This window comes from Rhinolophus hipposideros (assembly GCF_964194185.1).
Source record: "Rhinolophus hipposideros genome assembly, chromosome: 4".
Taxonomy (NCBI): Eukaryota; Metazoa; Chordata; class Mammalia; order Chiroptera; family Rhinolophidae; genus Rhinolophus; species Rhinolophus hipposideros.
The window spans coordinates 3,527,280-3,545,367 of record NC_138050.1 but is presented as its reverse complement, the minus strand read 5'-3'; the positions used below and the strand labels follow the sequence as shown (position 1 = coordinate 3,545,367).

The 18,088-nt window shown below is 38.8% G+C and overlaps 1 protein-coding gene across 5 annotated transcripts in view; it reads left to right on the top strand.

The window, feature by feature from the left end:
* Positions 1-18,088, top strand: part of FRY (FRY microtubule binding protein) — a 441,344-nt gene that overhangs the window by 277,098 nt on the left and 146,158 nt on the right. For all 5 annotated transcript variants that reach the window (XM_081045758.1, XM_081045755.1, XM_081045754.1 and 2 more), the window contains 6 exons: positions 1,593-1,761; positions 4,107-4,199; positions 4,441-4,539; positions 6,255-6,356; positions 16,968-17,071; positions 17,524-17,632. In XM_081045758.1, coding sequence (XP_080901884.1) covers positions 1,593-1,761; positions 4,107-4,199; positions 4,441-4,539; positions 6,255-6,356; positions 16,968-17,071; positions 17,524-17,632 — 676 coding nt within the window. The remainder of the gene's footprint in view (positions 1-1,592; positions 1,762-4,106; positions 4,200-4,440; positions 4,540-6,254; positions 6,357-16,967; positions 17,072-17,523; positions 17,633-18,088) is intronic.

Below are 18,088 nucleotides of genomic sequence, written 5' to 3'. Positions count from 1 at the left end.
TGTTTGCAAAAAAAAAAGAAAGATTTACACATATTGTTACCAAATGAACATCACGTAACCTCCCTGACCCAAGCCAAGAACTAGAAAACTGCCAGATCTCACGAAGCTGGTTACACTCTACTTGCCAGCCATACACCCCTCTTGCCAGCTTTTGGTGAAACAAGATCTGTAATGTACTGCCTTCTTTATTTGTCCTAAAATTTCTACTTTGGGGTATCAAGAGTTGCTGTTCCATACTTCAGGGATTCTATTGGTTGGCCTTTAACTCTTATCATCATAATTACCCTCTCTAATCATGTCTTCCTCCTAATTGACCCTTTTCACTGCGGAACCTCAGGCTGATAGTCTCAGGAAACAAAATACAATGAGTCTTAAAACGCTTTCCTTGTTTTTTTCTTTTTTTAATAGTCAAACCAGCCATCTCAGAAATAGTTTGGAGTCGGAGGGATAGTGGATGGGGGAGGGGGTTCACAGTGTGAGGGATATAAATGATGAACGTCTAAGTATTACCTTGTCTTGTACACCTGAAACTAATAAATTAAAAAAAAAATTAAAAAAAAAAAAGAAATACAAATTGGTAGCTACAAACTCGTCACAGGGATGTAAAGTACAGCATAGCAAATATAGTCACTAATATTATAATAACTATGTATAGTGCCAGATGGTTACTAGACTAATTGGAGGGATCACTTTATAAATCATATGTCTAACCACTATGCTGTACAACTGAAATTAATACAAAATAATATCAAATGTCAAGTGTAATTGAAAAAAATTAAAACCCATTATATAAGAAAAAAAAAAAAAGAAATAGTTTGGATAACTTTTATGTGTATGTTCCTCACCCTTTGAAGACATGGACCTACGTGGCATTCTCTTAAGATCTCTTCTTTGTTTAATTTTATATGATATTATTGTTATAATTAATATTATTAATTATTAGCATTATTTCACTTTCAAACAATACAAATGCCCTAAGTTCCTTTGGGACTGGGTCTTTTTAGTTGTAATTTCCCACACATGTAGTAGAGAGCTTATCCATCTTTTAGATGTGATTTGAATTTTCCCATTACTAGATTCTCCTTCAACCTAAAAATATTTTTTTCACTAATCACGAACCTAGAACTACAGAAGAAACAGCAACATAGAACTTTGGAAGCATTCGTAGGAATATTTCTGGGCATTAGTTCCTGTCCCTGCCAGAACTCGCAGGCCTAGCGTGTCATTCCTCATGCGCACAACTGGACGTTTCAGCGCCTTGGCGTCTGCATGTGTGTTGCAAATTACTAAGCCTGAGGACATGGAGCTCGATTTTAGAGCTAGACCATTCTGAGGATCTAAATAACCCTGGACCTTCGTCCTAGCCCAAAGGATATGTTGAACATGTTAAAGAATAAGAAAAGAAAGGAGAAAGTTGGCCTCTACTAAATCCCCAATATCAAATCCTTACAAAATGCCTAAGTATAGCCACTGTACTTAGACTGATTTGAAGGACCCCATCCCTGTGTCCTGTCACCCCTAGATGCTGCAGGCCTCCATTATAGTGGTTTTCCTACCCATTATTTGATAATTCTCTCACATCCTCTTCTTAGATTCCCTGCTGTGAAGAAGAAATTTATGGCAGAGCTCAAAGAATTACGGCACAAGGAGCAGAGCCCGTACGTTATTCAAAGCATCATCAGCTTGATAATGGGGATGAAGTTCTTTCGGATTAAGATGTACCCAGTAGAAGACTTTGAGGCCTCTCTTCAGTTTATGCAGGTAACATCTTGGGCTGGAGGACCAAGAGGCTGTCAGCTTGAGCGTCTCCCTTCCTCAGAGTAACTGACCTGAAATATAAAAACCCACTCATGCGTCAAGGTTGGGGAAAAGTCCTACTTTTTCCTCAGTAATTCATAAAGGGCTTTATTACCAAATAATAAAGTTGCAGGTACATAATTTCATTTTGAAACTTAATATCATCTTTGGAACAGAGTGTCCAGTGGAATGTCTTATTTGTTGATCTATTTTACCCATCAGCTATACATTGTTCTATGAATAAAATATAGCTGATTTTTCACTCTTTAGAATTAATAGCATTGAGTTGGCTACAGTGACATTTATAGGCATCAGAACTTTAAATAATGAGGAAATTTTTTTTACTCATACTATAAGAAGGAATCAATTTCTTTTTTTAAATCAACCAAACCATACAGGCTTAGATGCTGATTGCACAGTGTTTATCATTATGTGCTAACACAAGAATAGTTGTTAATGAAGCTCTATTAGAGTTTACAATACCGTGTTTCCCCAAAAATAAGACCTAGCCGGGCCATCAGCTCTAATACGTCTTTTGAAGCAAAAATTAATATATAAGACCCAGTATTATATTATAGTATAGTATAGTATAGTATACCTGGTATTATATTATACCTGGTATTATATTATTATATTATATTATATTATATTACCCGATCTTATATTATATTAAAATAAGATTGGATCTTATATTAATCTTTGCTCCAAAAGATGCATTAGAGCTGATGATGGTCCAGCTAGGTCTTATTTTTCGGGAAACACGGTACTTTAGTATCTGAACAGATCTTTCTATTGCTGCTGTGAATCAGGTTTAGTGAGGATGCTGATAAACAGCTTAGATATAGGAATTATGAATATCTGCTGTATCACTTCCTACCCACGAGGACAACAAGAATGAAAAAGACAGCGAACAGCAGGTGTTGGTGAAGATGTGTAGAAACTGGAAACTTCATACACTGCTGGTGGGAACATAAAATGGCACACCAGGTTTGGAAAACATTCTGGCAGTTCCTCAAATGGTTAAATCGAGGATTTCTATATGATCCAGCAATTCTACTCCTAGGTATATACCCAAGAGAAACGAAAATATATGTCCACACAAAAACTTGAATGCAAATGTGCATAGCAGCATTATTCATAACAGCAAAATCATAGATACAACCCAAATGGCAATCAACTGATGAATGAATAAACAAGTGGTCTGTCCATACAACAGAATATTATTTGGCCATAAGAAGGAATGACGTACTGATGTGAACGAACCTTGAAAATATTATGCAAAGTGAAAGAAGTCAGACACAAAAAGCCACATATTATATGATTCCATTTATATGAAATGTCCAGATGGGCAAATCCATAGAGACAGGAAGTGGTTGTGTAGGGCTGGAGGAAGGGAGTGTGGATAGGGAAGTTGGGGATGACTGCTAAGGGATGCAGTTTCTTTGGCGGATAATGGAAAGATTCTATGTTTGTGGTGGTAGTTGCACAATGGTGCATATATGAAAAGCCATTGAATTATACATTTTGAATGAGTGAATTGCATGGTGTCTCCAAAAGCTGTTTAAAAAAAAAAAGAAAGAATATAGGCTGTGTGTCAGACTTCTTGAATTTGAATTCAAGCTTCTGCACTTACCAGATCTGGGACCTTGGACAAGTCAGACTTAACCTCTCCCAGCCTCACTTACCTTATCTGCAAAGTAGTGACAATAACACTAACCTTAGGGGGTGATTCTAAGGATTCTTAGCACATGGTACATACTTGGTAACTGTTAACTATTATTTCTTTTATTCCTCTCTCATACTAATCATCTACAAGGTGTGATAAAACATACAGTAAATGTTTAAAAACATTTATTACAGTAAAAGACACATTGCCATTAATCCCCCTCAAAATACTCCCCCCTCATTTCGAACACACTTATCCCATCATTCCTGCCACTTTCTGAAGCACTTCTGGAAGTCCTCTTTCATGAGTGTCTTTACTTCGTCCTCCATTATGACAATGTTCTGTGTTACGCATCACTTCTGGTACAGCAATTTCTGTCAAATAAAAACATTATGGTGTGTCCTCATCCACAATCACTTTGGCATAGTTATTCAAGATCGAAGTAGGAGAGTGAGAAAACCAGCCTTGGAAAATGTCATTCTGGCCATTGTGAACTTAATTATGAGCACTGAATCCATGGTTTTTAAATAGATTATGGAATATGTGATGTTAGTGTGCATGATGAAATTTAGAACTACTTACGTAAATTTTATGTGCACATCTCAATCTATGTTCCTGACCTTTACTCTTTCCTGCCTCCCAGGAATGCGCACATTATTTCCTCGAGGTCAAAGACAAAGACATCAAGCATGCCTTGGCCGGACTTTTTGTTGAAATTCTTGTCCCAGTCGCTGCTGTGAGTTGTTACATTTTTTTTTAATTTAAGTTTATTGGGGTGACAATTGTTAGTAAAGTCACATAGGTTTCAGGTGTACAATTCTGTGATGCATCATCTACATATCACATTGTGTGTTCACCACCCCAGAGTCAGTCCTCTTTCCATCGCCATATATTTGACATTTTCATTTTTAAGGACTTCTTCACATTGGATTAGAGAATCAATTTAATTAATATAGTATTAACATGCATCTTTTCAGGCTGTTAAAAATGAAGTCAATGTCCCTTGCCTTAGAAACTTTGTTGAAAGTCTGTATGATACCACGCTGGAACTTTCTTCTCGAAAGAAGCATTCCTTGGTGAGTAACTATGACAAAACTAATGAGTAACTAGTAATAAAACTGCAGAGACTACAATTCCTGGGTTGGAATCTATTTGAGAGTCATAAGCATTCCAGTGATGGAAGAATTATCTACAGTTCCCTCAAAAAGAGGTAGTTTTTCAAAATTCGGAGCTTGCACTTGATGTTGACCATGATTGAATCGTGGTCATATGAGGAGTTTAGACCACGTCACCTCTGATGACCCTTCTAGTCCTAAGGATTTTGTTGTTTATTTTCAAGATTGGCTTAACTTGATTTTTGTTTTCATTTCTGAGAATATTTCTTTCCAATCTGAAGCTTGAAGTTTATAATAACAATTTTTCTTCTCATTACCCAAGTCTTTCAGGCTAATTCCTATCCCAATATTCAGAACCAAAATGGAACCAGCCAGGGAAGGGAGTTGGGACACAGATCCTTGCCCATAGGCAAGCTTCTCTGAAGGCTGAGGACATACTTTTGAGGAAGCTTTAGCACTAAAAAGCAGCATAAGAAATTCTTTAAAATTACTACAACCTTTTGCCCTCAGTGGAAAATGAGGTGGACAAGTGGTATACCAGCTGTCATTGCAATAGTGTGCAGGTAGCTACAGTGTGCAGTGTGCTGGCTCAGGTAGCTAGTTACTGGCAGGTTTATGCTAATCTTCAGAGTATGGACATTGCCATCTTGCTTGAGCAGCTACTCAGAGTTGCTTTGCAGGTAGTAGTGATGAGTTTGCTCCTTTGTCTACGTTCTGGGGTCATTGTGACTAATTGCTTGGTTGTGTCTCGTTTTTGGTTTTGTTTTGTTTTTAGATTACTGGTTGGAATTAGAGTTGCACTCAATGGTAGCAGTAATTCAAAATCAGTTTAAAATTAAGTTAATAGAAAAAAAAGACCTAAGTTAATGAATTGTTAAGTACTGAATATCAGTATGCCAATTGCTTTTTGCTAATTCAATTCAATGGAAGAGTTAGTAATATTTTGTTTAAATCTTCATTGGCCATAATTTTTGAGAGCCATAAAGGTGTATGATATCTGGTGCACCAAAGGGATGACAGGTTCTGCATATATTTTTTCTGGGTGGCGCCCATTTGCTTTTCTATATTCTCCAGTTGCTGCAGGAAACTGGCCTAGTTACGCAGGAAAAGCACAGCAGCACCTCTGTTTATTGCATCGTAAGCAAATTCCTTCTGTGGTTAAATTGTCTTGGTGGAGTTTACCAATGCAATAACATTTTTGTTAGTCTTCCTTAAGTACAGGAAGATTACATGCAAAAGAAAATATATCCACCCACCTCAAAGACAGGGACAAACTAGTAGATGTTTATGACCAAAACGGCCCATAACATTTTCAAAATGAGCGTACCTTCCTGCTTTCCTTCTGAGGGTTGAGAGTGATTGAAGAAAAAGAGTTTGCTTTTAAAATTCATAGGTGAAGACTAAATCAGTGAATCAGATTTTCATTTACTAAACATGAAACGTATTATACACCATACCTGACTCTGAATTATTCCATCCCCATCGTTACCAGGAAGCTTTGAGAAATATCCACCTCTGCACAGCATGTGTTGGGCCTTACTGTGTGGTAGGACCCTGTTTATACTGGCCTGTACAGGCCACAGAGGGAGGTGGACAGGGAGGGGTCCCAGAGAACACGGGTTACCTGGTTGGTTGGAATCTAATTCTTTCTGTGACCTCATCATTTTTCTCTGCAGGCTTTGTACCCCCTGGTGACTTGTCTGCTCTGTGTCAGTCAAAAGCAGCTATTCCTGAACAGGTGGCACATTTTCCTCAACAACTGCTTGTCCAACCTTAAGGTTAGTATTTGCTGACTCAGAAAGTCTTTTATTAAAATATATGTAATTCTTTGCCTGGTATCTGTGCTTCTGAGAGCTGTTTCTAGTGTTTGCGGGAGATTATCCTGCAGTATTGGAATAATGACAATACATGAATAAGAGTTTTTCTTATCAAATATAGTCACTTTTAGAAGGTGAGTAGGGATAATAGAAATCACTTCAAATTTGGAGGGAAAAAGTCTTTTCTAATAAGGATCACTTTAAAAGTAGATTTAAATGTCCCTTTATAGACATCTATTGTCACTTTTTATCTAAATGCTTTTTAAAAAGGCAAATCACACTTCATTGGTGGAATCATGTGATTTGTTTTCAGAAGCCTATCTACATACCTCCTCCATCCTTCCCCTACCCCCTCCAGTTGCGGGGGGTGGGGGGTGGTACGAGGGGGAGGAAGTTCCATTCTGTGGGAGAGTTGACCTAGTAACAGAAAACACTTATTTCTTGTCACTGTCATTTATGATTATTTTAAGGTGATTTTTTAAATTAAAGTTTATTGGGGTGACAGTTGTTAGTAAAGTTACATAGGTTTCAGGTATACAATTCTGTATTACATCATCTATATATCACATTGTGTGTTCACCACCCAGAGTCAGTTCTCCTTCTTTCACCATATATTTGATCCCTTTTACCCTCATCTACCATCCCCCACTCCCCTTATCCTCTGGTAACCACTAAACTATTGTCTGTGTCTATGAGTTTTTGTTTCTTTATTTGTTGTCTTGTTCCTTTGATGCCTTCAGTTTTATATCCCACATATCAGTGAAGTCATATGGTTCTCAACTTTTTCTGTCTGACTTATTTCGCTTAACATAATAATCTCAAGATCCATCCATGGTGTCGCAAATGGCACTATTTCATCTTTTCTTATGGCAGAATAGTATATATAGTATTCCATTATATATACCACAATTTCTTTATCCAATCATCTATAGAAGGGCACTTTGGTTGTTTCCATGTCTTGGCCATCATAAATAAAGCTGCAATGAACACTGGAGCACATATATCTTTACGGAAAAATGTTTTCAGATTTTTTTAGTAGATACCCAGGAGAGGGATTGCTAGGTCATATGATAATTCTATTCTTAATTTTTTGAGGAACCTCCACTCTGCTTTCCATAGTGGCTGCACCAATCTGCATTCCCACCAACAGTGTATGAGGGTTCCTTTTTCTCCACAGCCTCTCCAATCCTTATTATTATTTGTCTTGATTATAGCCATTCTGACTGGGGTAAGGTGATTTCTCATTGTGGTTTTTATTTGCATTTCTCTGCTGATTAGTGAAGTTGAGAATCTTTTCATTTGTCTACTTGCCAACCTATTTTATGGTTTTCTATACATGTCAGTAAGTGCGAAGTGCTCATTGAACAATTCTCTTCTGGAAGGAAGCACAGGGGCTGGGTGATGTGAGACATGAAGTCATGGTCCCTGAAACCGAGGGGCCTACAGTGAGAACAACTTAATGATTAGCTTTAAAATTGGCTTTAGACCTTGAAAGTGGTAAACATATTTTAAGTTTTAGTGACCTATTGATAAAAGACAACTAAATAAAAAGAATCCCTAATATTAGTGCAAATAGCTTGTATTTTTCACAGTTCCCAGTTGTGTCCAAAGACATTGTATTTCTTTTACAGATTGGATATTTGCTCCTTTAGAATTTTTGAGAAATATACTTAAAGTATGTGCTTATACATGTTGCCTTGTCTTTTTTGTTTTAAGACACTTTAATGTGGTGATGTGGTTAAGATTAATTATATTATTTTAGCATTTACCGTAATTACACAATAATCTGCATTCGGGCTGTTTTAAGCACCAACTTTGTACTGGCTCTAAAAGCTGATTGTGAAATCCAAGATTAGAGTCATTTATTTCCTTTAAATTGGCAGTGAACTATAATAGCAGTGGATGTAGAATTAAGCTTTTAAGTATTCTGAAAAACAAAACTTTCCAAGGTTATAAATTATGATATAACGGCCACTTTCAGATATTTTATTTAGGGATTTATCTCTCTGTCATACACCTCTAACATACAGTCCAATGTCATTGTGTATGTGTGTGTGTGAGGGAGAGAGAGGGAGGGGAGGGCGGGGAAGAGAGAGAAAGAGAGAGAGAGAGAGAGAGAGAGAGAGAGAGAGAGATCTGGCCCAATTTTAAGTTAGCCAGTAATTGGTTCCAGTTAAACATTTTTGTTTGTTGTTTTTTTTAATATTTTATGCAGATAGAAAATGGTCATTATGTTCAAAACAAAAAAGACAAATTATTACAAATGTTCACAGTGCATTTTTCTGTATATATTTTACCAAGTTTGTTTGTGATGAATTTTAGTTAGAATTAAAATTATATTTTTTGCATGACAATTTATTGTTGTGGCCAAAAAGACCAAATATTTTTTTGTCCAAAATTGCTTTTGAGACATAGCAGCATAATCTTACTTTGGAACTTAATTGCTTCAGAGATGGTTATGAATAATCCTAGAGAGAAGTGTTTCCCTAGGCAAACACTTTAAGCACTGGGATTTCTAATAGAGAAAAGCAATGAGATCAGAAAATGTCCATAGTATAGAGACTGAACCACATTCTAGAATTCAGTTCAGTTCACAAAATGGTTAAGGAGTGTCTATGGTGTGAGGTGCTAGGGAAGGTGCTGTAAATGGGGGAAGTAGGGGACATCAAGTAATATAAAAACTAGATATAGAGCAGAGACCCTGTCCTTGGGGAGCTTAGCATTTCATTGGGGGGATAAGTAATGAAGTTTCAAAATGCATTATTCCCACAGTGAGGGATGTAAAAGTTGGGTTAGGGAGATCCTTGTGCCATTTGTACAGGGCTGGCACCCCCTGAAACATGAAAGAGGTAGTCATAAGGCAAAGTAAAGGCCATGATATTTCACTTTATGGGTAATAAATTGTTGGAATTCACCACCCGGAGGCTAAAAGATAAAAATATCTTTGATGAGTTTCACTCAGAATAAAATTGTATCGCATGTATTTAGAACTAAACCCAGTAAGGATTAAATGGGACCATTTGAAAACATAAATATACAAAAATACCTTCCAAACTTCCTTATGAGTCCTCAGTAGGGAAGAAAGACCTGAGGGAAAACTAACATGGCTTCAGACATATGCTTTATCTTGAATAGCTTCAGTACTTTATGGAACGTAGAGCCAACTCTACCATCTCATAAAGGACACCAAAGCAATCTTTCCCCATTCACCTCCCCACTTTCTCCCTCCAGCACCCATCCCCTGTGTCTCCCTCTGCCCCACACATGCTGAGTGATGAACATAGGCTTTGAACCCTATGCATTGCACTTGGCAGTCATCTTTGATGTGTTCTGAAGAACGGAGTCAGAAGATGGCAGCCGTGACACAGAGCATAATAGCAGTGTGCGTGAGCACAAATGAGCTCTTTTAATGTCAGTCTGTCGAAAACAGGCTCCTTTGATAACACACTTTAAGTCTTTATTATTTATACGTAATTAATTCGTTCACCCATGTATTAGAGACGTATGGCACCTTCTCACTACAACATTGACAACTTTTAGACATTCTTGGTCAGTGGTGATCAATACTTTTTCTGTGTATTTTATGTCAGAATCTGCACATGTTGACCTATTTTTAAAAAATGGTACATTCCATTTGTATCTGCCATATATACCTAATTCTGAAAAAAGAAAATATGCTTTGAAAACTTAATTTAATAGTACTTGTTTTTTTGTTATTAATCCCCATTTATTAATAGCTCTTTTAAAATGTAGTATTTATTAAGGTTCATATGAACTACGTCCTAGTTTCTTATCCTTTAAAATGGATGTAGTTGGGAGAATTTTCAAAATGCTTTTCTCTTACAATAATGAATACAATATGCCAGTGAGATCCGGATTATAAAAACAAAACGAAAGCAAAAAGAAACCTCAGAAGTTAGGAAATTTATTTATGACTAATAACAACAATAACTCTCATTAAAGATGGGTTATGAGCCATGCCTGTGGTAGGGGCCTATCTACATTGTCATGGATCCTCATGATAATGTTACAGGCTACACTGAGCTCTACCTGTGCTTTCATGGGTACTACTTATGTTTTCCTAAAAATTTGGCTCAGATAACGGTACTTCATCTGAAGATGAGACATTTGTCAGCCTAGTTTCATAGTTCTAGAAGTCAAAGTACAGAATTAAAAATGGTTCTCCTTTCTTTCACCTCAGTCCCTGCTTGTGCTAGAACTTGAATGCATTCATCTATTCAGTTGGTCAACTGGTCAACAATTCTTTACGAGAAGTGTACCAGGGACTGTTCTAGGTGCTAGGAATAAGTAGTGCATAAAACAGTAACACTCTCTGGTCTCTTAGACCTTGTAATTTAGTCAGGGGACAGACAGAAAACAAGTAAACAGATACATGAGAAGAAACTTCAGATAGTGATAACTGCTATAAAGAAAATCAAATAGGGTATTGTGATAGAGAATTATACATTCAAGAGGGGAAGGAGAGAGAGGTACAAGGAAGGTCTTTTGATTTCCAATAAGGATCTCAAAAAAAGTGTGGTTGCCATAAATATATTTGGTGAAACTTATTGTCGGCTCTTAATACATATTTGTGTGTAATAATCACATTGAAGTTTAAGGAGTGCTCCTTTTAAACTTTTCATATAATAGTAAGGGTATTAATAACTTCAGTTTATAAGTGGAAACATTGAATAATATATTAAGGATTCCACGGTCTGCTGGAATGCATTTAAATGTATGGCACCATTTATTTTAAAAACTATTTTCTTTAGAAATATCAAATTTTAATGGTACAGTATTAGTTATTTTAAATATTAATTTTCAAGTAGTTATTCTGATTTAATATTAAACTTAATTCTATAAATGGGAAAATTTCTTATTGGTGTTTCAGATCTGTCAAAGGCACATTTCAAAGTAGAATTTACAAATTCTAATAGTGCCTATAAAATGAGTCTAAAAATTAGTGGTCAGATGGAAAGTATATTAACTTTCCAAAAATGCCTTATTTATTCAGCCATTGAATAGAAAAGTATTCTCTGTAAATTGTTGGTGCAGCAATTGTAGATGTTATTCTAAACTGTAACACATATGTTATTTGAATATTATAGTCACAAAAAAGGTAAATTATGGGGGCAGCCGGTTGCCTCAGTTGGTTACAGCGCAGTACCCATAACACCAAGATTGCTGGTTCGATTTCCACATGGGCCCAGTGAGTTGCGTCCTCCACAACAAGATTGAAAACGACTTGACTTGGAGCTGATGCGTCTGGAAAAAACACACTGGTCCCCCAATAAAATTAATTAACTAATTAATTAATTAATTTTAAAACAAAAAAAGTAAATTATGATCAAAGCAAATTGATTCAATTATCACAAGGAAATGCCAAAAAGAAGAAAGATATCGACTGATACACAAGGGAATATAGCAGGAAGAAATAGATTTACTTCAGTGGCTTTAGTTGAAATAGAAGAGAAAACTGGAAGGTATTTGAGTATCATGAGATCAAAAGGTGACTAAAATCGTTCGTCAGTCTATATTGATAGATCCTCACCTTAGTATGCATGAGAATCTCCAAGGAAGCCATAATTATGAGATGCCCAGGTGACTTGATACAAATGGTCAGCTCACTGGCCTTAAGAAACATTGCTCTCTCTAATGGGCCCATCACCAGTCAAGTTATTAGTGAAAACAATTTTCCTTCCTTGTTACTGTTAACAGTGAGGTGCTTCAGATAAATCCAAAGTAAAGTCTAAAGGAGGTGGGTATTGTGGGGCAGGCTGGCATGTCACATGGCGTGTGTCAGGTACCAGCATTGAGATGGCAGGGGTCCAGGGAAGATCCGCTCCAAAGTTGACTTGTTTCTTGGACAGTTTTATCAACGTAACCTTAGACCCATTATTAATATATTTTTGGTTAATTGATTAATGGAGACACAGATTCCAGTGGAAGAAAATAGTCTTTCGATCTTGAAGTAAAGAGATCTTCAACACAGAAATCAGTGGCTTGAGTCACATGCTCAAAATGTCTGCATCTTGAAAATATTCATTGAGCCCCTATTATGTTAACTGCTATTGGAATGCAAAGGCAATGAGGAATATGTCTTGTTTTCAAGTAGAGGACACTCTAGAAGGTGCCAGTAGCATACCTGAACAGTCTCCATGTAATGTTAAACTAAAATGGAAAGATCAGTGCTTTGAAGATACTGAAGCCAGGTTGCCCGGGTTCGTGTTTCTGGCGCTGCCACTTCTTAGCCCCTCTGTGCCTTGATTTCCTCATTTGTGACATGAGGACAGTCACAGTATTTGCTTCATAGGTTCTTGTGAGAATTAAAATGAGCTAACTATGCACAGCATTGATAAGAATGCCTGACATCATAAGCACCGTGTATTATGTACATTCTAGTTTCGAGAAAGCAGTATTTACTGGAGCAGAAGGCAATTCCTACCCCAGCTGTCATTTACTAGCCTGATCACTTTGAGCAAGTCATTTGGCCTCTTTCAGTGACAAAAATCCCTCAGTGGATGTCACGGTATGTGAAGCGGTTTTGACATATCAGGATGCCATGCGAGTGTAAGATGCTTCATGACATCATAATACCATGTGGATTAGCTTCACCTCCACACCCAGGCTTGCCTGCTGTGTAGCTTCTGTAGAAAGAAATCTGGCTTATGCATTAAGTTTTCAGCTGTTACTCGCAATGTGCTTTTTTACATTTGATATTTACTGAGAACCTGCTGTATGGCAGTCACTGAGGACACATTCCAGGAGCTCACAGTCTGGTAGGAAGCATGACCTAACTGAGTCTTGCCAGGGAGCAACTCAGAATTTTCCAAATGGACCTGGGATAGGCAGGCATTCTAGGCGCCCAGAGAGTGGCAGAACGGATGTCACGGCGCAGGGTGCACCCGGCCCCAGGTAGAGGCAGGAGGTGGTCATGGGCGAGCCAGGTCACCAAAGGCCCCACGTGCACCAGATCATGGAACTCAGACATTGTCCAGGAGGTGATTCAAAGCCACCTAAGGAGTTTGAATACAGGGAAGTGAACAACCATGTTTGAGGTGTAGGGATGTCATTTGTGCCAAGAATGGAGGACAGGCAAGGAAACCCTTTTGGACGCAGTCCCAGTGATCAGTGATATCGTCTTGGAATGCTAAGACCAGCTGCAGGATCCAGGGGTACAACAGAAAGGGCTTAAGTCAGCCACTGTGCTCTTCAGTCTCCATGGGACAAAAACGACCATCTCAAATGTCTTTTTACGAGTGAACAAACGTCAGTTGCAACAAGACACACCATAAAGATAACTGTGGACGGTGGGGGCAGGAAAGAAGTATAAAAGAAGTTGAGGTTAAACAGAAGACAGTAATAGAAATCGTTTACATGGAGATCAGTTAAGCTCCTCAGTGAAACTTACATGAGACTTGCCCTACCCCATAAGGACTCACAGTATGAGATAAGGCATGTGAGAGAATTTTGAATGCTATGCAATGCAAATATAAAATACTTATATGCACCAACGAAGGGAATTTTCACAACAGAGGGAAGAGTTGCACTAAAGAAGAAGCCGCCTGGAGTCAGGCACTGCCTCTCCCTGTCTGCTGCTGGCCCCAGAGCCTCGCACACAGTAGTGGCTCCTGTGGACAGAGCAGTGCTCAGTCCCGTCGGTGTATTAACTCACATGGTTCTCATAACACCCCTGTGAGGCGAGTCGGATTCTCATCCGCATTTCACGGGGAAGTCAGGCCCAGAGAGATTCAGGCACTTCCTCGAGGTTGGCTGACCGTGAAGAAACTGCAGAGTGGGATGGATTCACACCCAGGCGGTACGTGTCTGGAGTATGCTTCCACCCACCATGGAAGCTTTGCTGATTTGCAGTGATTGGAGGAAGGCTAATCAGAGTTCCCGAAATGTTTAAATAATGGCATGTGTTAAATGCTACTTTACTAGTTTATTAGTTTACTTAAAGTTTCTTTATGTCACCAAAACATTCAACACATTGTAAGGTATATCATACCTGTTTTATTAACAGGCCAAAAAAAATCATCCTTTATGTGTAAATGTACGCATCTAAAATATTGGGGCTTTTTTTTCCTGGAGATAGAGAAGTAGTTATAAACATGCAGAGATATCTGGAAAAACCCTAAAAAGAAGAAAAAGAGCAGTGGATAATGAAAGATAGGCCATACCAGATAGTAAAATACATTATAACGCCTCAAATATTAAAATGGCGTGATATTAGTGCGTGAATAGACAGACTAATAGGACATAAAAGAAATCCAGAAACAAACCAAAATACATATAGAAATTTAGAATGTTACAATAACTATCACACTGAAAAGTTGTTTTTAAACTACATAGAATAAGAAATCTTTCATAAACCTAAAAATCGACTCCCTGTAATCTTTCCCATAGGATTTATTTACTGACTCATCTTTATTCAGTAGTTTAAAAGTAAACTTTATCCTAGATAATTTCTAAATGATTATGAATTCTACAAAAACCGATACGCAAATTATCTACCCCAAGAACAAAACAGGTAAAACAGTTATGACAAGATAAATAAATGGCTAAGGGAAGAGACGTAATGTAAAAGCAAAAGACCTATAAGAAAGATGAATGATGTTTAAAGACGGTTTAGAGAACATTATCGACTCTCTGCAGGTTGGCTGGAATTCAAACAGATGTCAGGCATAAAGAATGTCCCTTCCTTCCAGATGTCTAAACAAGACCCTAGGTGGAGTTGCAGGGCTCTGCTAAAAGTTCATGTGAGGGTGGGAGACACTCAAGAGGGAACAGTTTTTTGGCTTTGGTTTTTCTTTGAAAGGTAAAACTAAACTACAATTTTGGATGATGAAAATACAAAACAGAGCAAAGACATGATTATCATAAAACTCAGGACATCTTATTTGGGAGAGGGAAATGGGATAAACGGGGGCTTTTGGGTTGGCTGACAAACTTTTTTTTTTTACTCTTGGTATGTTTTTTTATTCTACTTTTTTATTAAATTTATTGGGGTGACACTGGTTCATAACATTACATAGATTTCAAATGTACAATTCTATAATCCATCATCTGTATATTACATTGTGTGCTCACCACCCAGAGTCTAATCTCCCTCTGTCACCATTTATTTGAGCCCCTGTACAGGCGGGAACAGTTTTAATGGGATGGGACTCGGGACAGTGGGAAGGAACCGAAAAGCCTTCACGAGGGAGGGGACAGTCAAGTAGAGTACAGAGGAGCAGGGTTCATCTCATAGAAACAAAGGACATGGGTGCAGGGAAGGGGACCCTCTCCTGACGTGGAAATGGGATGAACATGGCCTAGCGATGCTTTAGGAGCTTGTGGGAGAATAATAGGATGGAAGGCAGAGAAAGGTAGGTTAGAACCACATATTGGCTGGTCAAGAAATGTTAACTTGACCCCATAGGCATTGGGGCAACTGTCCAATCCGTGACTTTGAAACAGGAATGTAATTAGGACAGTGTAAGCTGGGACAGTCCCCTCCTGTCTGGCCTATTTGTTATTGCCTGGATGCTGGCGTCCCAGCCTCTACTGCCGTCCCCACACAGCAGACAGGACTTCTGATGTGGTCTCTTTGATTGTGTGGTTTCCTGTCACTGTCGTTAGCACCCTGGTCCCCTTCTTTAGTGCGGCATGTAGGGCCCCTCGTGTAATTCCTCCCCACCCTCTGCCTTCCGCTTAGAGCCTCACTGACCACTGCTCCCTCATTGGGCCCCAGGCACTGGCATACAAGTGATTGCCAGGTTCCCAAACGTGGTCCCTCTTCATGAGCTCTCCTCGCTTCATGTGCTGTTGCCTTGGCCTAAAATGCTTCCTCTCCCCATCATTTTCTCACACTGTTCCAAGTTTCCAAGGCCAAGCACAGCGTCTGGCCCAGTGCAGCCACTCAAATGTTTGCTGGATGAACGAATGAGTTTGTAAATAGACTAGTTTTCATCTGTCCCCTTTCCTGACCCCTTTCCTTGCGTCTGTCACAGACTGTGCTTCTTTCATCCTCCTGCTCCTGTCCCCACCGGTTTCTCATACTGTCTTAGTTGATTGTTTCTATTCCATCTCCCATCCGCCATAGATTGTAGACACCGTAGGGAAAAGAGTTCTTTTACCCCAGGTCCCAGCACACTACCTGCTGCACAGTGGTCTCAAGAAACAGAAGGGTAATTAGATGGGAGAGGAATTTGGTGAACCAAAGCAATAACAATGTCTACAAGGACATAATAACAATAGAATAGATTGGTTCTCCTCTGGGTGCTAGGACGTACAGGTTCCCTGGGCCTGGAGGAAGAAGGCAATCTCAAGTTTTCACCTTGGCAAAGGAATGACATGCCTTCCCCAGAACTACTCTGTCCCACCCTCGGTGCTATTTGGGTCCCTTCTCATAATGATTTTCCCAGTGGGTACTGGGAGCAAAAACCCCATACGTCCCAGGAGATGTGGCGTGCCTCTGACGTACCCTGCCACCCACCCTGGGCCTCCATTTCCAGGCATTAGGAAAAGAATAATCTTCATACGTCTCCATTTAGCTGCAATCTTACATGTTGGTTTCTGTTGTAGAATAAAGACCCCAAGATGGCTCGAGTTGCACTGGAATCTCTATACAGATTACTTTGGGTTTACATGATACGGATTAAATGTGAAAGCAACACAGCTACTCAGAGGTAAGGAGCTGGCCTGGGCTCTGGGTAACCACAATCGTCAGCCACTGAAGAGGCTGTTTCATTTTATTACCACCTATACTGACCCAACCAGAAGCTGTTCAGAGCGACCATTTCTAGAAGACCTAAGTCCTCAGGACATTTTCAGGCTTCCCTTCGTCAGCGGCTCACAGCCCTGATACAAACTCCAACCTCTCCAGGCCAGGCCAGCCAAGTTCCATATCCAGGGCTGCATTTGTCACCTTAACAAAGGAAATGGCTATAATTTTCCAACTGCCCTTAATTTCCCAGAAACACTTTGCATAGAGTAATTATGCTAATGAGGGGTGAAGTGGTTTGTTTTCTTTTTCTGAATTCTCTCTGCTACCAAGATAAGATGAAACATCTGTGTTTTCCCTTGAAGAACTGGAGCTCAGCCAGTCTCACTTGTTTTCTCTTCCCCCCTTATCTTTCAGCCGTCTGATAACCATCATCACAACACTTTTCCCCAAAGGGTCCCGTGGTGTGGTGCCAAGAGATATGCCTCTGAACATCTTTGTGAAAATCATTCAGTTCATTGCCCAGGTAACAGAGATTTTTCTAGTTGCCTTTAAGTAGCCAGTGTCCTTCTAGGAAGTACTAACAGATGAGGCGTCTAAAATAATAATAGCTTATGTGGATAGACTTTTCAGAACGGCTTTGCAAGTGTTTTGACACATAGCTCATGACTTTCGCTTCAAAACAAATTGTGACATGGATAGGTCAAGTGTTTTCAGCATCTGACCAGTGAAGGAACTGAGAGTTTAAGTGACAATCTAAGGTCACAGAGCCTATTACTAAAAGGGTCTCTTAATGTGTAGTCCCTTATTGTCTTCCCAGCTCCGGATTTTGCAAATCAGGAGGAAGCAAAGAGTCTGATGTTTGGAAGGAATCAAAAAAAGACAATTTACTGAAATTTGAGGAGTACATAATAACGCTGTAACTTTCATCCTTTGAAAAAGAAGAATGTGAGAGGAATATTAATGTTTACCAAGCACTTAG